Below are 18,046 nucleotides of genomic sequence, written 5' to 3'. Positions count from 1 at the left end.
AAAACGGAGATGTTACAGCTGCTGCTGCTTGAAGCTTTCAACTTGAGGATGTTGAACACGTTCACTTTTCCATGCAAGATCGTTGATGAAGTAAAATTGAGAATCCCACTTAAAATATCGATCACGAAATTACCATCCGTTCCCAACTTTTCTGCAAAGATGATCACTTTTGTGCTAATATTATGCTTTGCTCGAGCTGAGATCGAGTCATTTTCGATTGGAGCTTCTGCCACTAAATTTCCACGATAAAATATATAAGCTGTACTATTTCTGTACTTAAAGCCTCCGTAATTTGGATTATCAACCGTGACTTCTAATCCCAATGAAACGTTTCCCTTTACAACTGGGAAAACTACCAAATGAATGCTTTCAAGGGTAACAGACTGAGGAGTGATCTTGGGGTCTTTAGGTTTAAACAGAGTGAAGCACAAGGTAACTAAAACCACTACGACAATGATGAACAAAACCGCTGTCACTGCACAGCAGATTTTCCATTTTCCCATGACTTAAAACTTTTGCTATAAATGGAACAGTCATGAGTTTGATCTATTGTACTTTAAATTAAGGTGAAAAGATGAATATATGAATATATGATTAACAGTTTGGCGAATACTTCCATAAGAAGGTGGAAAATGATGAACTTGGGGATTGGTAATTTCAAGGGGATAGATTAGTGATGTGAGTATTATCGTAATGTGCGGCTGTCTCATATTTGCGCTTTTTTTTTTTTTTTTCCTTGGCAATGGAGATGAAAGCAATGTCAGAATTTTAAAATATTCATTAATTGTAAATGGAGGACGGTTAGAATTTTGTTTTATTTGCGTTTGCTCTGGATCGTCACCTTGTACGGAAACCCAACATTATTGTCATTATCAATGCTACATGAAAAATATAAATTCGGTTGAATCCTTGAATTAATATATGATGTTGTTAAATTTTGAGAAATTTTAAAAGAAAAAAATCATTCAATTCATAAGGAAATCTAGACATTTACTGGTCTATTGAAGAAATTTTGTTTTTTTTTTTTTTTTTTATAAAGATAGTTAAAATTTCACTCATCTCTAACACATTAGGATTTAATGCATGCCACCTATGTAAACAAGCATGAATAAAAAGTTATATATAGTACGAGTAACAATTATCAAGTACTACAATTATGTAGTTGCAAAGGACTGTTTCTCATAGAGAACCTAATTTCTGAAATGGAGACATTCAAATTTTTCGTAAGTAGTTTAGAAGTGCACTAATATCATCCACCATCTCATTAAACAGAGTGTTTGGTTGACTTCAATTTACACCTACACTTTGGAAATTTTCTCTCTTGCCAAATATAGTGCTATCAACCATACTGATTGTTTTAAGATTCTGCCCTAGCAACCCTGTTTCCAATGTTTCTACTTTCCATTAATGCCAAACTTTTAGTTTCTCCTAAACTCTTTTTAATAGTCCCTAAATAAAATTAATAAATCTATCATCAAATTTTTATATATAATATAAATAGAAACGTCCCAAAAAATATCTAAATCTGTCAGCTGTATTTTAAAATTTTTTTATATCTGGATTCTTCGGCATTACGGCAGAGGAAGCAAGTTGTACTTGTATAAACCATAGGCATACATGATACATCGAAACTGTGAGGGAAGTAGTAAATTGGGCCTATATATTTTTTAAGAGAAAATTTGGGGTAAAACGGGCCTTCAAAAGCCTCATTGTTTGGGGCTTCTGTCAATTTCCTACTGGGTATGAGCATAGCAAACATTTTAACAAGTATCCAGCAAAGGAGAAATGGGCAACAAACCCGTAGGTTCAAGACCCAGTATCAACCCTTCTCTTTGATCAAAATTACTTTCAGTCGGTCAATTAATTTTAAATTAAATTATTTAAAATCAAATTAATAAAATTATTTTATTTTATTTTTATTAATTGAATTAAATATATAAAATTTTAAAATTTATTGATCAAATTTAATTCGAATAATTCAATTAATTTTTTTAACTAATTAAATAATAAATACATTTAAATTAAATTATATTTTAAACTCTTAATTTTTCGTATTTTAAACAAATTAAATAAAATTAACTAACAAAATATTCAAAAACCAAAATATTATGTTAAAAATTTTAACAACTTATAAAATTAAATAATCTATTTCATATATTTTTTAATTTTGTATTTGAATTATGTTATATTTTAATTAATTCAGTTAATTCAGTTTTTAAATCAAATTAATTGAAAATCAAAATTATTATAAAATTATTTTGTTAACAAACTTATTAATTGAATTAAATTGCTTTTATCATTTAATTCGGTTAAAACCTAATTATGAAAACCATTAGCAATATATGCGCGTTGTCTTCTCTATCAGCTGAAGTCAAATTGAAATGATATGAATTATGAAACTAAAGTAAAATCTGAACTATGAAATGTTTACAATTAAGTATTAGCTCTAAGCTTCTGTGTCATGGAGTTGAACTGTCTGCCTTCCTAGCGAATAAATGAAGAGTGAGTGATACTAAGGGAAGAAAGAAAACCCTGAATCCTCACTTGAGAATAATTTCTATCAACAAGAAGCTCACAATTGTGCAAAGAAGCAGTAGCACCAAATTTGCACTGAATCGGTTTCCATTTCCAATTGGAATGCGTGTAGGAAGTGCGCACTCTTCCCCATTGAAAAGGACCCTCGATGGAAATCCATCTCCTTTCGCTATATTGAGCACTGGTCTGTTCTTCTTTTTAAAGGAAATGACAGATTGCTGTTTTCCTGGCACATTGGGATCTATTTTCGGGTTTGAACCATTCATCTCTCCCATCAAATAATTCAACCCTGGTAGGCCTTGGATGAAGATTGTGTTGTTGAGCTTTCTTAGTAACGTTCCGTTGAAAGAGTAGAGCTTTTCATACCCACCACCAGCTTTCTCTAACTGAACTGCAGTGAACCAATTTTCAAAGTTGATTCTTTTCCAGTTGAAAAGGGTGATTCGAGCCGCCCATCCTTGTTTGTAATCCGAAGTGATGTGCCAATTTATGCTAACTCCACAATTGTCACCACAAGGCAATGGCTTGGGGACGGGAAAATGTTTAACTGCTGCCCAAGCTCTGGCTTTTACAGACCTGTTTGCAAAGGGAACAAGAAGGGCCTCTGCTGGAAGAAGCATTGCCGGTTTATTTGGATTGCATTTTACTGCATCTTCACAACCACACGCACAAGTGTCGCAAGGTATGACAGACTCATTATAATAAGCTGAGAAGGATACACAACATCTAAAATTGCCTTTCGTTGGCCGTGAGATGTTGCAAACCACTTGCCAGCTTGCAAGTGCAATTTTTATAGCTTGAAGTCCATTGGGATCAGGGAACTGTGTAGGATCCACCCTTATCGGGGGTCCACATTTGTAATCTGGATTAAGAACTCCTACAATTTTCCACTTTTGAGGAGGGTATATAGCTGTTCTGTTCAAATCAGGTGGAATTTTGAAAACTTGCACCTGGAAAACTGATTTGGATTTGCTTCCATCCATGGTGACTGGCAAAAGCGTACCATTTCTGCAACAATTCGGTATCTTTCCCAACTCGGTGTCATTTGCTTTCTCCGCAGGCAAGTCAAAAATGATAGGCTTTTTCTGGCAGTTCAAAACTTTAGAAAAATCCATTTCTTGGTAGTATTGCCCTGCCAGGCCATACAGACAGCCTCTAGAGTCCACTTCCCGCACATAAGCTCCTTTCATTGAGTATATAAATTCCCCTCTCATCCACTCCCAAGTCAAGTTCCAATGATCAAGACGCCCCAAAGGGTTGTTGTTCTCTATCGTCACCTGAGCAAGGTAGTTATTTCCATAGGCTTGAGTAACATCGTAAGAAATCAAAAGGTCACCTTTTTGGCGTGGCAAGAACTTTGTTTTTGTTTCTTCAGCCTTATATTTTGGGTTCCTAACACAACAAACGTACATTGAGGTCTCTGTGGATGAACAACACAATTTTTTTCGTTGTTATGCCTAAGTTTAAAGCAAAGGGAAACTATTGAAAGAAACAAAGACAAAGAGGGCTTTTAAGTACTCACTGCGATGAATCGGTGCTGGGCATTTGTATCCATCATTTACAAGTTTTATCGTCTTAGGCATTGGAATCATATTTGGCCTCAGACCAAACTGTGTGCCACTCAATTCAACTTGCACCTGAATTTGGTTTAAATCACCCGCTGTGTCGATCGATGTTTCTAGATCAGACTGAGGATATCCTGAGAGGTAAGTTCCATTGCCAACAGGAGCTGGAAAATCCGCACCATTCACTAAAACTGCTCCATCTGCTGAAACTAATATCTCGTTGTATTGAAACCCAATGAATATCTTCCAGGCCTGCAGCACATGTGTTCCCAAGTTTATTATTGTGACTGTGGATTTAAAGGCCCAGGCTTGAGCTGAAACATTCCTCACATGCGGATATTCTTTTGTCCTGGAGACGAAATTGTACGAAAGGAAAATTCCGTTACAATGATCGTGCCCCTTGGGAAGGGTAGGTTGTTGTGGCTCAGATTGATCGGTATCATAATCTTGGGCTAAACAAAAGTGATTTGTGGAATGAAACAGAAATAACATGAAGGCTAATACTTTCCATGACAATTTCATATCTTTCTAGTTTTGATAACCAAAAGAAAAAGGGGGATAAAAAATCAGAGAAAAACCATTGGTTCTACTCCCAGCAATTACTTAATCTTAGATCAAACAAAGGATATTTGAAACTCTAATGGGAAACTGTTTGTGACACTGGATTCTACCAATGAATTGTTTCAGAATTTGCAGCGTAAGTGCATGTGACAGAGGAGAGATTGAGAGAAAGAGTAAGGAGGAAACCAAATTTTGGATGCTGCTGACAGAATTAATGTAGACTAAGTCAGCAGAAACCTCCTCCACTAAGTTAGCGATGTATTTGGCGGGGATGCATTAACTGTCATTTAAATTCGTAATTCAAGTATTTAGTAAATGACTCAAAAACCATTAGTACTTGACAAATGTTCAAGTTGTTTTCCTCTCTCCCCTGACTTGTTTCTCTCTCTTTTTTTTTTGGGATAAATTCTCTCTTCCGACTCTCTTATTTTCCTGCAGCTATTGTCTAAAATTCAGGTCTGTTCAATGGTTATAGGCTATAACATTTGATTAGTCAGTCCGCACACTGGTTTCCATTAGCTTAACTAATTTTCATAAGCAAATGCATTAATAAAGTTTATAGCCTCATACAATGAGAATGAATTCATTAATGGGAAAAGGCAAATGCATAGGAAGGTTCTTGAACTGATTCATGGCTTAAGAGGAAAAGGCTTATAGCCTTATACCTTGAGACTGAATTCATCAACAGATTCTTATATTCCCAAGGTAAAACTTGTTAAAACTGTAAACGTGTTATGTTTATGGTAGATTTTATGAGATCGTTGCAACCAGCCAGATTTTTTTTTTGGCCAAGGTAACTGGTGGCAAAAGTCAAAGATGAAGCTAGCATTGAAATTTCATTGCATCATCTCTACAGGTGAAGAAGAAAATGCTCTTATACATTCCAAAGGTAACTATTTCCAAACAAACCTTTATAAAATTCTTGAATGTGAAATGAACTTGGAAGGGTTGGAAGTCAGCATCCTAAATAGATTACATTTCATCCATAACGATAAAATAATTTGATTCCTTTACAAACCTGTTCGAACCCAATAATCTGAATTAGCAAAACTTTACACCAACACAACTTCAATACAACTACCTGCATGACTAGGTCCTTGTTGTGAGCCAAAAAATTTTCTTCTGCCTGTATATAAGTCTCATCCTTGGTCATTGATCATTCTTTTTTGTTCACATTATCACCCACACCTAATTTTAGTTTTATCCTTTTTTAAATAAAAATATATTCTAATTTACACAAACTTTGTTCAAATTGCTATACTTCTTTGTTGTCTTCATGAATATAATCTTGTGTCCTGATAGGAACTTCTGCAATCTGTTCTGTGCATATTGATAGTTGATCAGTTCAAATCAAAAGCTACAATCTTACATGATGATCTCTAAATTTCAAGGTCTGCTGATGAACCCAATTGACTATATGTAGCCTTGGTCTTTGATGTTCGTGAAGATTTTGAGGAGGAAGACTTGAGGGAGGAAGTACTTTTCTTTTTCCGTTTTTGTTTATTAGGAATATTTGGGAGATCCGTGGATGACAGGTTTCGCATCATCTCTGTTGCAGGTTGGCATCCCATTGATAGCTCAAAATCTGTTACAAAATAAAGAAATGCCTGATCAGAATGTTATATTAGTTTTAACAAGGTTATTGACTGTCGTTTCCATAAAAAAAAAAAAATGTAAATGACCATTGTCTTAGGTGTAATTTATTGGCAACCATTTGAATGTGAAACTGCTAATACTAACACAGAAAAACCTCACACTCACATATATCACCAAAACCAGGAGAGAAAACAAAAAAGTAAACCCCAGGACATCTTTCCAAACTGAAACTTTTACCCAACATGGAAAGGTGAATCAGTTCCATGAAGTTCTCTTCTTTATCAAGAGGGAATAATAAAATTAAGAATTTTCACTGTCAACATCATATCTATGACATTTGCAAGAAGGCATATTTAGCTTTTAGGAAACAAAAGTTCACATATCCATATCTGGCGTTAAATTTAAGCACTTTTATTGAAGGCTTGATCCAGTAAATCATACCTAGTCAAGGGCTCAATGCCAAAGGGACAGTCCTCATATCAATTCTTACTCGGCCAAATCATCAAAAAAAAGACAAAACCTGCTGGTTGGTTTTCTTCTTTGGATAAACTAGACAGAGTTACCGAGCAACACCTAAGTTATTACCAGAATATTTCCTTGCAATATTTTGCACAAAAAATAGTTTTCATGGATCACATTCAGACCTTAGTTTAATTTGAATTATGTTATTAGAATCTGATATAATTCCCTTTGAATCTGAAAGATATTTGATTTAATATAGGTTGGTAATGATCCAAGCATCCCACTCAATAACATTCATACAGCTTCCTTGGTTGCCAAATATCACCAAAACTTAAATGCTTAACAGCTTTAAGACAGAACATATCAACTAATTAAATAGTGCTCTAAAAAATTTCTTATTAAAACATATGAAACCAAAACTATAGAAGGCGAGTTATAGAGCCAGTAAAATTATTGCAAGGGACCATCGAAAGACAAGTAGCCTATAGATTCCCCTTGATATGGAAGTTTTCTCCCGTGATAGAAGAGCCAAACTCTTCTTGGGAGAAAATAATCTAAAAAACTTTCTCCATGTCATGGAAACAAAAGAAGTTGGGACAAAAACCATTTTCCCTTATCAATGTGACCCGTGAAAGGGCCCTATTTTTCTATTGTATTATTATGAACTCTCCACATGATTCCAGGCAATGCATCAGGGATACATAATTTAGAAGTATAAATAAATAATTAGCTTTACATCCTTTTCTCTGAATTGCATATTCTTGTCTAATTATTTATTTACACATAAACGTGCATTCAAATTAGTATATCATTTTGAAACAATTTATTATATCAAGAAGATCCGGTAAATTGAGAGAAAACATGCCTTGAGAGGACCATGTTGATGAAAAAGGTGTAGGATTAGAACTTCTGGAGTTATCGATGGATGTTGCTGTGAAATCAGGGCCGGTCTTGAATTCATTCATCTGCATTAAGTTCCAGGCCAAGGCAACAATTAAGAGATAAACACAGCACACTTTGGCATATACTCAATCAAACTATTGAACAGAGTAGAGATAAAAGATACTCAAAGATGTAGACAACATACCCAACTGGGTGCAGTGCCAGAAGGGCCATCCCAACCAATGTGTGCCACATGTTTAACATCTGTCGGATACCCAATTTCCATCTCTCGCTCCTTGACAACTACAACAACAATATCATTTCCCACCTCAGTTCCAAAGCAATCAAAACCCATAATAAAACACAAAAGTTACCCAGGAAACATGCTCAAGTATACTCATATTTCATATATTTACATATGCATACACACAGAAATGTATATAGAAAGAGACAGAAAGGGCCTCACCAAAGATTTGGGAAATATATTTGAAACTTTTATAGATCCCTTTTATCTTGGTACCCATGATAGTGGACTAGGAACACGACGGAACAGCCAGTTCAAAGAATGATAGAATGTTGAAGGAAACCTCTAGGTAAATGTGGAGAGATTGTACTTTTGCCTGCTGCAAAGTAGCTGTACTTAGATATGGCTTGTTGCTTTAAGCCTTTTATAATCACCAAAAACACAAAAACAATACAAAAGGACAAAAAGTTGCTGCGTATCATAGGAGTAATTATATGTGATTGAGGAACTATATTACCCGTGAAACAAGCTTGGTATCTATCCTTGAAACTAGAGCAAATTATTATGATGATACATCGATGAAAGATACCAACTTTTAAGAGTAAAAATAAACAATTTTAATGTGCCTATAAGCTATGGTGATGATGATAGCTGGAAGATTCAAGAGAGAAGCAACTTCTCCTCCATCTCCTCCAAGCATTGATGCAAAGTTCCATTCTTCGTCTTGTTTGCCATCACTTCTGATAAATGGATAAAACATGCACAAAAAAAAAAAAAAAGAAAGAAACCTCTAAGAGGAAACAAATAACCCTTTTAAAGAAACAAACAGGGAAGGAAGAGAAAGAATAGAAATTCCAAGCAAACGAAGGAAAATGGCGGCTTGAAGAGAATGAGGAGAAGAGGGTTCTAAAGGGAATAGAAGAGAAGGTGGAGGGCCATGAAATGAAAAATAATAAGAACCTTCAAAAACGAAAGGTGAGATGTGCGTCTCAAAAGACCAAAACAACAAAGAAACGAGTCAGGACATAAAAAATCGGGTGGTGGCTTTTTTAGTTTGGTTATGAAACGCAAGATTATGACAATATTTGTTGCGGGGTTTAGGTTGCTTTTCATTAGGAGCAAGTAAAGTGCGGAACTCAGGTATTTTATGTCCTTTTAAGGCTACTCTAAAAGAAAATGCAAGTACTCTTTCTTAAAATGCGGGCAAAAACCAGAAAGAGATGTGAGAGAGAAAAAAAAAATTATACTTTTGCAGTTTCATAGACAACAGCTGCAGTTTTGAACTTGTCTTGTTAACTCAAACGCAATTTTGTTGGGAACTTCTATTTTCTTTTTTTTTTAATTATTTTTAAATAAAATTATTTAATTATTATTTAATTTTTTATTTTTAAATTTAAAAATTTTAAAAAAATTTTTAATTTATAAATCCAAAAAATTTTTAAAGTTTTTATTAATTTTCAGATTCGTAAATCCAACAATTTTTAAAAATAAATTCAAAAACTTTTAAAATTTGTTTTAAAGGAATTTGTATTTGTGATTTTTTTCTTAAAATAATGTATTATGGGAATAAATTTGTGCAAATTTCTTAAACTTAATGAAAATTCATTTTTGTAAGGTTTTAGAGGCTTATGAATTTAAATTTACATAAACCTTTCAAAGCTTAGTAGATTTTCATAAACTTTCAAAGATTACCAAAAATTTATTTCCATAAGCTTTTACAAAATAAGTGTACGAGAGTTAAAAACATAATTTATTAAAGGATAATTAAATTATTTTATTTAAAAATAATTTTATTATAAAAATTGAGGGGTACATAAAGCATTATTTAAGATATGTTTAGAAGCACTCTTATGAAAAAAAAAAAAAAAGATATCAAAAAAAATTTGCAAATAGAAGCACTCAATTTTGTTTATTCTTCCTAAAAGATTGTAAATTTTACCCACCAAAATGTCAATATTACCATTAAAATTAAAAAGAATAAATCAAGACATATTTCAACTTCTGGGTGGAAAAAAATCTCTAAAGAATCATTAATTTTATTTGGTACACTACCAAACACCACCAAGAACGGGAAAAATCTATCAAAAGTCAAACACCACCAAAGAATCAGTCATTTTATTTGGTACACTAACAGAAACTTATCTTTCACAACTGTCAAGGCATTTTGATTTGTCTTTCGTGCCACTCACATGGATATTCATGTCTTTAAAAAGATTTCTGGTTTTGATATGAATGTAAATTCTTGGAAATTTTTTAATCTGATTTTTAACAGTGTCTTCCTCTCAATTTGCTTACAAAATTCCTCTGGGGGCATTATAATATTCCTACTCTGCTTGTAACCAAATCATCTTGCAATCTAATACAGCTAAATCTCCGAGCTTTTTCTTTGGAAACCACAATATCTGCTTAGGTAATTTAGATTAATTATGCCAAGAAATGTTGATTGTTGCAGCCACGTTAGGCGCCGCTATCTCTTAGAATGAAACACAGCTTTATTTAATGGTTTCGTGATATAGTAATGTGCTTCTCACATTTAAAATGAACAGGTGAGTTTTTAAATATTGCTAATCCTGACATTCTATTCTGATGATCTGAGCAGTGAACAAATTTGATTATGCAAAGGGTGTTGAATAATATATGTGTGTTACTTGCAAATCCTTTTTCTATTCTCATGTTACTATTTTTTTAAAAAAAAAATCTGAATTGTTTTTATAAAAATTGTAGCCCAAATTTAACAAGTGGAGTACCCAGCAAATCTCTAAACTAAGGTTAGTAAACGGTTTCCATCCGATTTAGTTCAGTGGATGAGTAAGATAGCAGCAAATTCTTATACCCTTGCTTCAAAGCAATCGATTAATTAATGAGCTAGAGCTTCATTGAACCATAAACTCATGTTAGTACATTGGCAAAATATACTGCAGTAAAAGGGATGATGGTGAACTTTCATTTATTCAAAAGAAAACAGATAAAGTTGAAAGAGGCCTAGCTATTTCTACAGCCCTTCTGTAAAAGCCACTCCAGTAGATTTCAACCAGGATCCTCCTTGTATGAGCTCAGCCACGGTGAATTTTTTGGCCTCTTCCGGGCTAGTAATGACCTGATAGCCTGGCCATTTCACTCGGTTGTTAGTTCCAGCTCCAGGGCCCCTGTTCATGTACTCCCCATAGTACAATGTCTTCAATGCAAAATCCCCACTCCAAACTGACCACCCTGCAGGGTCAATGTGGTCACCAATGTAGGATTGCATCACAGCAGTTCTTGAATACTCCTTCCAGGGCCGGCCCAAATAAGACTTGATGGAGGCTTTAACAGGCTCAAGATCAGCACTTGCTATTATATTACAGCTTTGGATCGAAGTCCCAGTGTTTTGGTTTGGGTCGATTCTGCCTTGGGCGGTCACCATATTTGATTGTGAATCCATGGGCTTCCGGGCCACGAGTTTGCAGTTTTGGAACACCACAGCTGCATTACCAAATATGAAGTCCACCGTGCCAGTAATATAGGACTCTCTGTAGAATTGGCGGTTGGAGTGGGCGTAAAGCGTGTCTTGGTAAGCATCGATCTGGCAGCGGTTTATAACAGATTGATCGGCTCCAACACGGAGAGCCACTGCTTGATGCTTTTGTGGCCCAGCTGTGTTTTGGAACCATATGTCTTGGGCCACAAATCCATCACCAACAGCCGCTGTATTGGCAAAAGCAAATAAGCCATAGCCCATATAGTGTTAGCAGGGAAATATCGACATCAAAGAATGAAAAAGATAGTCACGAGAGGAATATATGAAAGGAATATGTGTTCATAAGATTAACGAAGGATATAATTACTATATTTAATTATCCAAAAAGAAAAAAAAGGAGAAGATCTTTACCAACAGTGGCTGATTTGAAGGTTGTAGATCCATCAATAACATTTAGGCTACCGGTGATAATCGTTGAATTCATCCCATCACCAACAATCATCAAATTCTTCTTTTTCTTTGCTATTTCAACATTTTCTTTATAAATACCCTTTTTCACATAAATTATGTACCTGGTCTTGCTTTTATCTGGCGCTGCTGCCACAGCCTCCGCTACCGTCTTGTAGTTGCCACTCCCATCCTTGGCCACCACCACATTGGCCTTAATTTCATTAGGCGAAGCCTGTAAAAGCTTTCGATCCTTGCTGCTGACCCATGAAGGAAATCCATCAATCAATAGGTCATTAAATTTTTTCTTCCTAGGAGAAACAGAAACAAAAATGGCCAGGGTGGTTCTTGCTCTTGATATCAGGTCATTGAGCCCTGGCTCCATATGGGTCCGAGCTGACCCTTGTAGCCCATCCAAGCATGTGACATGGTTAGTGAGCACGCTACTTAGCCATGCGTGAGCATTTGAATGGGAATTGACATCTCCTCTTCGAAGAGCCACCATAGAATCCTTGATCCTATCCATGGATGATTCCATCAACTCCAGGCAATCATCCAAAGCTGCTTGCTCTCCAGGATTGTTGATCCGATGCTTGAAGTCTTTGGCCAGGTTGATGGCATTTTGCATACGAGCTCTGGATTGCTCTAAGAAGGTTTGTAGTAGATCAACATCCTTCATTTTCATGGTTTTGTTTGAGGCTACTTCTGAGATCAAGGCTGAACATGATTTTTGGTCAACAGCTCTCTCACAAAATTGATGTGGGAGGGCAGTACCGAAGGAGCTAAATTTAACAAAACGAATAGTAACCAAAGCAGTTGAGCATATTATAGCAACCAAAGTGAAAATTAGGGGGAGAATCCTACTGGAAGAGGTTTTTGGTCTGTCTAGCAGAGGCTGATGGTTAGTAGCCATGGCAGTAATTGAGCTTGATCTGCTTATCTGCACTATTTGGCTCTTTTGTCCTATAATCCTTATCATATGTTTGGATGGAGGCAAGGGAAGAAAAAGAAAGTAAAGTAAATGAAAGTAAAAGAAACAAAAAATTTTTTTTTTTTATTTGGATAAATTTTTAATTTAAAGATAGAGAAAGAGACGAAAACTAAATTATTTTTTATTTTTTATTTTTTTTATAAATTTAATTTTTTTAATATTTCAAATTGAAAGAAAAGCTAAGGAAATGAAAGTTTAAATTTTTTTTATAAAAAGATTATTATGTTCGTCTTTTTATTAATAATAAAAAATTAATCAAAAAAACTTAAATAGATCATAATTATTTTGTAATTTTTTTTAAATTTTTTTTTTTAAGTAAGTTTCATATATATCTTTTAATATAAAATTTTTTTTATAATTTTTTGGTGACTTAATTTTGATGAATAGTTGAATATGAATAAACATATTTTTTGTTATATAAGTTTTTAATTCATTGAAATAATTTTATTTTTTTATAATGGAAATATTTATTTTTTATTTTGGTAAAATAAATTTATGTTGGACAACTATATGGTGATATGTTATTACTTTTTGTTTGGTGTAAAAATGACCTATAATTCACTAGTATGTAATATTTTTATGTGATTACATTTTTTATATTTAATAACTTTTATATGAATATATCGCTAAAGTGAGAGTGTGCTAAAATTTTAGTAATGATCAAAAAATTCATCAATACATATTTATAAAACATCTTTTTTTTCACTTAATTAAAAATCATTGATATAGTTGTAATTATGAAATCAAACAAGATAACAAATATATCATTATCTAAAAGTGTTTTAAAATCACAAATAATGAAAGGTTATAATTGAAAAAAATTATTATAATAAATTATTTCTTTCTTTTTCACTTTTTATCCAAATAATGATTGTTAATTTTTTTTTTATTAATTTTAATTATCTAAAATAAGGGTATTATGTATTATTTTTTTCTTAAAAAAAATGTTTTTTACTAATATTTATTTAATCATAACGTAAATGTTCAATAAGATATTCAAGCACGGGGTTTCTTAATCACACCAAGTAAAGCAATTAAAGGTATACTCGGATTTATGTAATTATATTTAAAAAAATAACATTTAACGAGTTTAAGAATTAAATTCAATATTTATAATTTTTTTTATTTTCAAGATATTTTATATAAAAATAAATAAATAAATACAGTAATTAAAGGGATAATGTATGAAATGATAACACCGCGTCAAAAGTGTCAAGTACTATTTAATTAACGTAATGAACGCCGATGATAGCGATCATTAACTAGGATTTGAGATTATCAGAGTTTCTCCATCTGTCAAATTGGAAAAACTGAGCCAAAAGTCACATTAGTAAACATGTTTTGCTTTCTTCGGGTCCCGGAACGGCTTAGTGGTTCAAAAAGTTGGCAGTAAAAATTGACTGGCAACATTTGGGCTAGCTCGCTCAGGAATATGCTCGAACCTTTTGTTCTTCAACAAAACCTAAAGATTCACGCCACTGTTATTACAAGCTGTTGACAATCTTGTAGACAAAGAGCGAAAGCTGACTTTCGTATTTGAAAACGTTTAATGGTTTTGTAAAAATCAAGTCTAGACGCGCTCAGATATTCTTAGTCTCATCAAATGTTATTTTATAAATTAATAATTTATTTATTATTTAAATTTGCAGGTCTATTTCAAATCATGAATATTATAATAACATAAAAAAATGGTTAATACACAAAATAAAAAAAATACATGACGAGAGTACAAAATGAAGTATACACATATATCAATGCTTAGTTTTGTTACCAACAATACGTGCACCGTTGATGAAATATTTTTCTTTTAATTTTAATAATTATGATTTAAATTTTGATAATTTCAAATATAAAAAAAATTGATTAAGCTATTTAATCGTTAATAGGATTTTAGAGCATTGAATTAATCCATTAATTAAGATAGGTTTCGATCGATGCTTTAGAAAAGGCAAGGAATCATCGTGACAATGTCTGCCACTTCAAGATCCAACTGGGTATTTTATAACCTCGTCATCATGGAATTGCTGAAATTAGCCATTATAAAATTCAACATCATGGAATTTTATATCCTCTTCCATCTTTCTTGTGTCCTTTTTCTTTTAACTTCTTTTCTCTTTTACATCAAACTTTGTCAAATTGAAAGATTAAAAATAAGTGAAAGTTTATATAACTAAGTGATGTCCACCAGCAACACATCCAAACTTTGTATACCATCTCAATTTTTTACTTGTATACGAGCCTACGAAGACTTTAAATTTCTTTTTGAAAAATAATTTATTAGATAGACGACAAACTAGCAAGGCCAACTTTATGAAATGTAGTGAAAAATGCATTCTCTATTAACTTCAAATTGCAATAGTGTATGATTTTGTTTACTACTTTTTTCCTTCAACTTGCAAGAGAGATATTTTTCATACAATCACGCTGTTTCTTTACAATATCTTCTCATTTTAGTGGGCATGGGCTACAATACAGAATCCGAGGGCTGTCATTGAGGATAGAGATGGGCTTTTTACTCATAATCCAACCCAAATATTCTCCATTTGGACGAGAGATGGGCTTATTACTCATAACAATGCCCAAGGAGCTTTAAAAGGACCCGAGTACGATTTAAACCAATTCTGGCACTTGATTCAAAATTATTCTGTTTAAACACGTGGATGGGATTCAGAATGTTTAGTGAAAGAAATGATATTGGTAGAAAAGAGTAATATAATTATATAAAGAGGGAATGAACGATTTTATTCGAGAAATCAGTATTGACTGAAATAAGTATACAACACAAATGATTGAATGGGAAAAAAATTCAACCATAATTGAGGCGGAACATGTCATTCTGCACGAAGAAGTTGCCTTGAAGCACGGGGATTAAGTGGAACATCTGTAATAATATATGTATATGATTATAAATTAGAAATTCAATAAAATGTGAGATGCAAATGTATTGGGAGTGAAAACAAAAGTTTTTTGAGTATAAGAAATAACCTGGCTGAAGCGTAAATGGTGCTCCTCTCCAGGCAATTGGAGGCTGCCACTGACAAAAACAACGATGCCACCAGTGAAAGAAGAAGGTTGTGAATCGATCGTGCTGACCACATGTCGGCATTGATCAAATGGCAACTGGTTAAGCTTGGCAGTGATGTCCTCAACCCCTTGTATCTTCTGGCCCTCAAACGTCAACATGGAGGAAGGCTGGTAGAGAGAAGACAGAGCTGGCCGATCATTATCGAAAAGATGGTAGTAATGATCAACAAATGCTTTTCCGACCAAATCAATTTGTTCTTCCATTGGTTATCTTCCAATACTCAAAAGGTTCTTCCCTTCTTCTCTGCTGTCACCATGCCATGGAAATATAAGGAAAATGAATATGCCATAAAGAGCATAAGCAACTGAAAGGGGAAAGATGGCATTGGACTGTCTCCTGGGTTACCACTAGATGACTATAGTACCCTCGCTTCATTTGCCTTTAGCTTAAAGGGCAGTGATTTCTTCCTACTAAATGAAGGGTGCAATGGTAATTGGTGGATGGGGAATCCACGTACCGCTGCATTTATACGCAAAGTTGCATAGGGATTGAAATAGCATAAAGGGTTTAATGTTCCTTCAAGGCTTAATGGCAATGCCATCATGCCAACCTGGAAACAAATAAGAATTAGGTCACCACAATTCAGAGCCTTTTCTAGCCGTCCAAATGCACTTTTCCTTAGCCACATTATGTGAATGTTTAAAGGTTCTATCTTTGCTCATCAGTAGTCAATCCTCAAAGTGAAGAAACATTCAGAAAGTGAAGAACTAGGAGGCGGGCCGAAAGTATGGAATATATTCCTTCTGCTTACCAATTAATCCTCTTTGGATGGATGCCAGTAGAGTAGATGGACCGAAGAGGTTTTTATTAGATACCATGTCTCCACTTAGCCAGTAAACCAAATCTTCATAATCAACTAATTAATTGGAAGTGACTACTAGGAATAGGGGTGGCTATCCTATCACACAAATGGAACTACAATCTTTAAACATTGGGGAGGCTATACCATTTTTATTTCTGCTTTTTGTTACCAAAAATATAAAACTATTCCTTTTTCCTTCAGTAAAGAATTACTACCATTACACCAAGACCCTCCACCTATCATTATCAACAAAGTCCAACAACCAAAATTCCAAGGAGCAAAGGAACAAGTCCTGCTCTTTTGAAGTTTTCGTTTGAAAATATAATACACACTGAGCAACCCTCTGAAAAACTCCGAATCAAGGGGCTTTAGTCATCAGTCTTGGTATAGCATCAAGTCTCATATTCATGGCTTTTCACATGCCTCACTCTTGGTTGAGAACAAGGAGCACAACTGCTGGGAGGTGCTTTGGGCCTCAACCTACCTGCGACTTCAAGCGGACTCATGTTGTATAGCCCTGAGATGGTGGGTTCTCAAGCACAAGTATCTAGTCAACAAGATCACTCTTCTTAATCAGCCTACAGACGACAACTTAATGACCTCCAAAATAACTCAAAAAGTTCAGGTTCAAGCACAATATAGCACCTTTCAAAGCCTTAAAAAAACATGAAGCAAAAACTAAAATGAAAAATCAAGCGCATTCCATGCAAGAAAGCCAAACAAACAGTCCGGAACAACAAAGAAATGACAAGAAATTTATGTTTCCTATGCCCAGCCAATTTGACCATCCCAGTGAACTATAGGCAGACAACAAATACTGAGCACCACGCATTAACATAATTTATGCATTTTAGCATTTAGGAACATTTGGTTAGGGGGAAAGTTAGATTACTCTGGAAATTTTGCTTTTTTGTAAGTTGATTTATAGTATTGAGAGGGTATTCTAAGATTTCTAATAATATCCAAATATCCCACAATCAGAAACTCATATTTTCTTGTAGTTTTTTAAGATCATGGGAAAAAAGTTAATTTGTCCTACATTTGATTTTAATAATAAATTTTTTCGATTTATTTTACCATTACAAATCAACATAACTACATAATAAATGGAAACCGGTTCTAACACTGAAATGGGCATTTATAGCCACACAATTGGATAAAGGTGTAATCTTAATCCCACAATTAGATACTTGACACATGATTGAACACATAATATATTACATATAATTAAAATAATGTTTAAAAAAAACGTAGTAGATAACTGTAATTTTATATTTTATATATTTTTTATTTTAGAAAGCACTATATTTTTTATATAAAACATAATAACTCAATTAAAATAATAACAAAATAGCAATAGATATTTTGGTATCAATGAGGTTTGTTATGTTGTAAACATATTAATTGATATAATATCAT

At 33.7% G+C, this 18,046-nt stretch overlaps 5 protein-coding genes across 7 annotated transcripts in view; all 5 read right to left on the bottom strand.

Annotated features, from left to right (window-relative positions):
- LOC111318802 (uncharacterized) overlaps nt 1-579 on the bottom strand; it is an 834-nt gene extending 255 nt beyond the window's left edge. Inside the window, exon 1 of the mRNA XM_022921669.2 lies at nt 1-579. This exon is cut by the window's left edge and continues 255 nt beyond it. Coding sequence (XP_022777404.1) covers nt 1-503 — 503 coding nt within the window. The 5' untranslated portion in view covers nt 504-579.
- A 1,871-nt stretch (nt 580-2,450) lies between these two features.
- On the bottom strand, nt 2,451-4,963 carry LOC111318801 (COBRA-like protein 10). Its single transcript, XM_022921668.2, has 2 exons — nt 4,058-4,963; nt 2,451-3,955 (listed from the first exon to the last, which is right to left on the bottom strand). The coding sequence occupies exons 1-2, from the start codon at nt 4,620-4,622 to the stop codon at nt 2,541-2,543; spliced, it is 1,980 nt and encodes a 659-aa protein (XP_022777403.2). The 5' UTR covers nt 4,623-4,963; the 3' UTR covers nt 2,451-2,540.
- Nucleotides 4,964-5,610: 647 nt separating this feature from the next.
- Nucleotides 5,611-8,980, bottom strand: LOC111275165 (CRIB domain-containing protein RIC10-like). 3 transcript variants are annotated; one of them, XM_089755648.1, is made up of 5 exons: nt 8,363-8,980; nt 8,068-8,224; nt 7,807-7,904; nt 7,585-7,684; nt 5,611-6,246 (listed from the first exon to the last, which is right to left on the bottom strand). In XM_089755648.1, the coding sequence occupies exons 2-5, from the start codon at nt 8,123-8,125 to the stop codon at nt 6,041-6,043; spliced, it is 462 nt and encodes a 153-aa protein (XP_089611774.1). In that variant the 5' UTR covers nt 8,126-8,224; nt 8,363-8,980; the 3' UTR covers nt 5,611-6,040. The 3 variants fall into 3 exon arrangements, with proteins under 3 accessions (XP_089611774.1, XP_089611775.1, XP_089611773.1); XM_089755649.1 differs by having other exon boundaries at nt 8,068-8,221; XM_089755647.1 differs by having other exon boundaries at nt 8,068-8,980.
- Nucleotides 8,981-10,698: 1,718 nt separating this feature from the next.
- On the bottom strand, nt 10,699-12,816 carry PMEPCRA (methylesterase PCR A). Its single transcript, XM_022860325.2, has 2 exons — nt 11,714-12,816; nt 10,699-11,529 (listed from the first exon to the last, which is right to left on the bottom strand). Exons 1-2 carry the CDS (start codon nt 12,726-12,728, stop codon nt 10,838-10,840), a joined length of 1,707 nt encoding a protein of 568 aa, XP_022716060.1. The 5' UTR covers nt 12,729-12,816; the 3' UTR covers nt 10,699-10,837.
- A 2,640-nt stretch (nt 12,817-15,456) lies between these two features.
- Nucleotides 15,457-16,256, bottom strand: LOC111275164 (nuclear transport factor 2B). The gene is made up of 2 exons (XM_022860326.2): nt 15,726-16,256; nt 15,457-15,621 (listed from the first exon to the last, which is right to left on the bottom strand). The coding sequence occupies exons 1-2, from the start codon at nt 16,026-16,028 to the stop codon at nt 15,547-15,549; spliced, it is 378 nt and encodes a 125-aa protein (XP_022716061.2). The 5' UTR covers nt 16,029-16,256; the 3' UTR covers nt 15,457-15,546.
- Nucleotides 16,257-18,046: the final 1,790 nt, after the last annotated feature.

Source organism: Durio zibethinus, chromosome 26 (assembly GCF_047325235.1).
Source record: "Durio zibethinus cultivar Kanyao isolate XHJ-2024 chromosome 26, ASM4732523v1, whole genome shotgun sequence".
Classification (NCBI taxonomy): Eukaryota; Viridiplantae; Streptophyta; class Magnoliopsida; order Malvales; family Malvaceae; genus Durio; species Durio zibethinus.
The sequence above is the reverse complement of the archived record's forward strand: the minus strand, read 5'-3'. Positions and strand labels throughout refer to the sequence as shown.

Excerpts from the sequence above, each read along its gene's own strand:
- LOC111318801 (XM_022921668.2), bottom strand. The coding sequence starts at position 4,622 with ATGAAATTGTCATGGAAAGTATTAGCCTTCATGTTATTTCTGTTTCAT. Across the intron at positions 3,956-4,057 it reads CCCAGCACCGATTCATCGCA|AGACCTCAATGTACGTTTGT; the intron begins GTGAGTACTTAA and ends GTTCATCCACAG.
- PMEPCRA (XM_022860325.2), bottom strand. The coding sequence starts at position 12,728 with ATGATAAGGATTATAGGACAAAAGAGCCAAATAGTGCAGATAAGCAGA. Across the intron at positions 11,530-11,713 it reads CTTCAAATCAGCCACTGTTG|CGGCTGTTGGTGATGGATTT; the intron begins GTAAAGATCTTC and ends TTGCCAATACAG.
- LOC111275164 (XM_022860326.2), bottom strand. The coding sequence starts at position 16,028 with ATGGAAGAACAAATTGATTTGGTCGGAAAAGCATTTGTTGATCATTAC. Across the intron at positions 15,622-15,725 it reads ACCATTTACGCTTCAGCCAG|ATGTTCCACTTAATCCCCGT; the intron begins GTTATTTCTTAT and ends ATATTATTACAG.
- LOC111275165 (XM_089755647.1), bottom strand. The coding sequence starts at position 8,125 with ATGGGTACCAAGATAAAAGGGATCTATAAAAGTTTCAAATATATTTCC. Across the intron at positions 7,905-8,067 it reads ATATATTTCCCAAATCTTTG|TTGTCAAGGAGCGAGAGATG; the intron begins GTGAGGCCCTTT and ends TTGTTGTTGTAG. Across the intron at positions 7,685-7,806 it reads CTGGCACTGCACCCAGTTGG|ATGAATGAATTCAAGACCGG; the intron begins GTATGTTGTCTA and ends AACTTAATGCAG.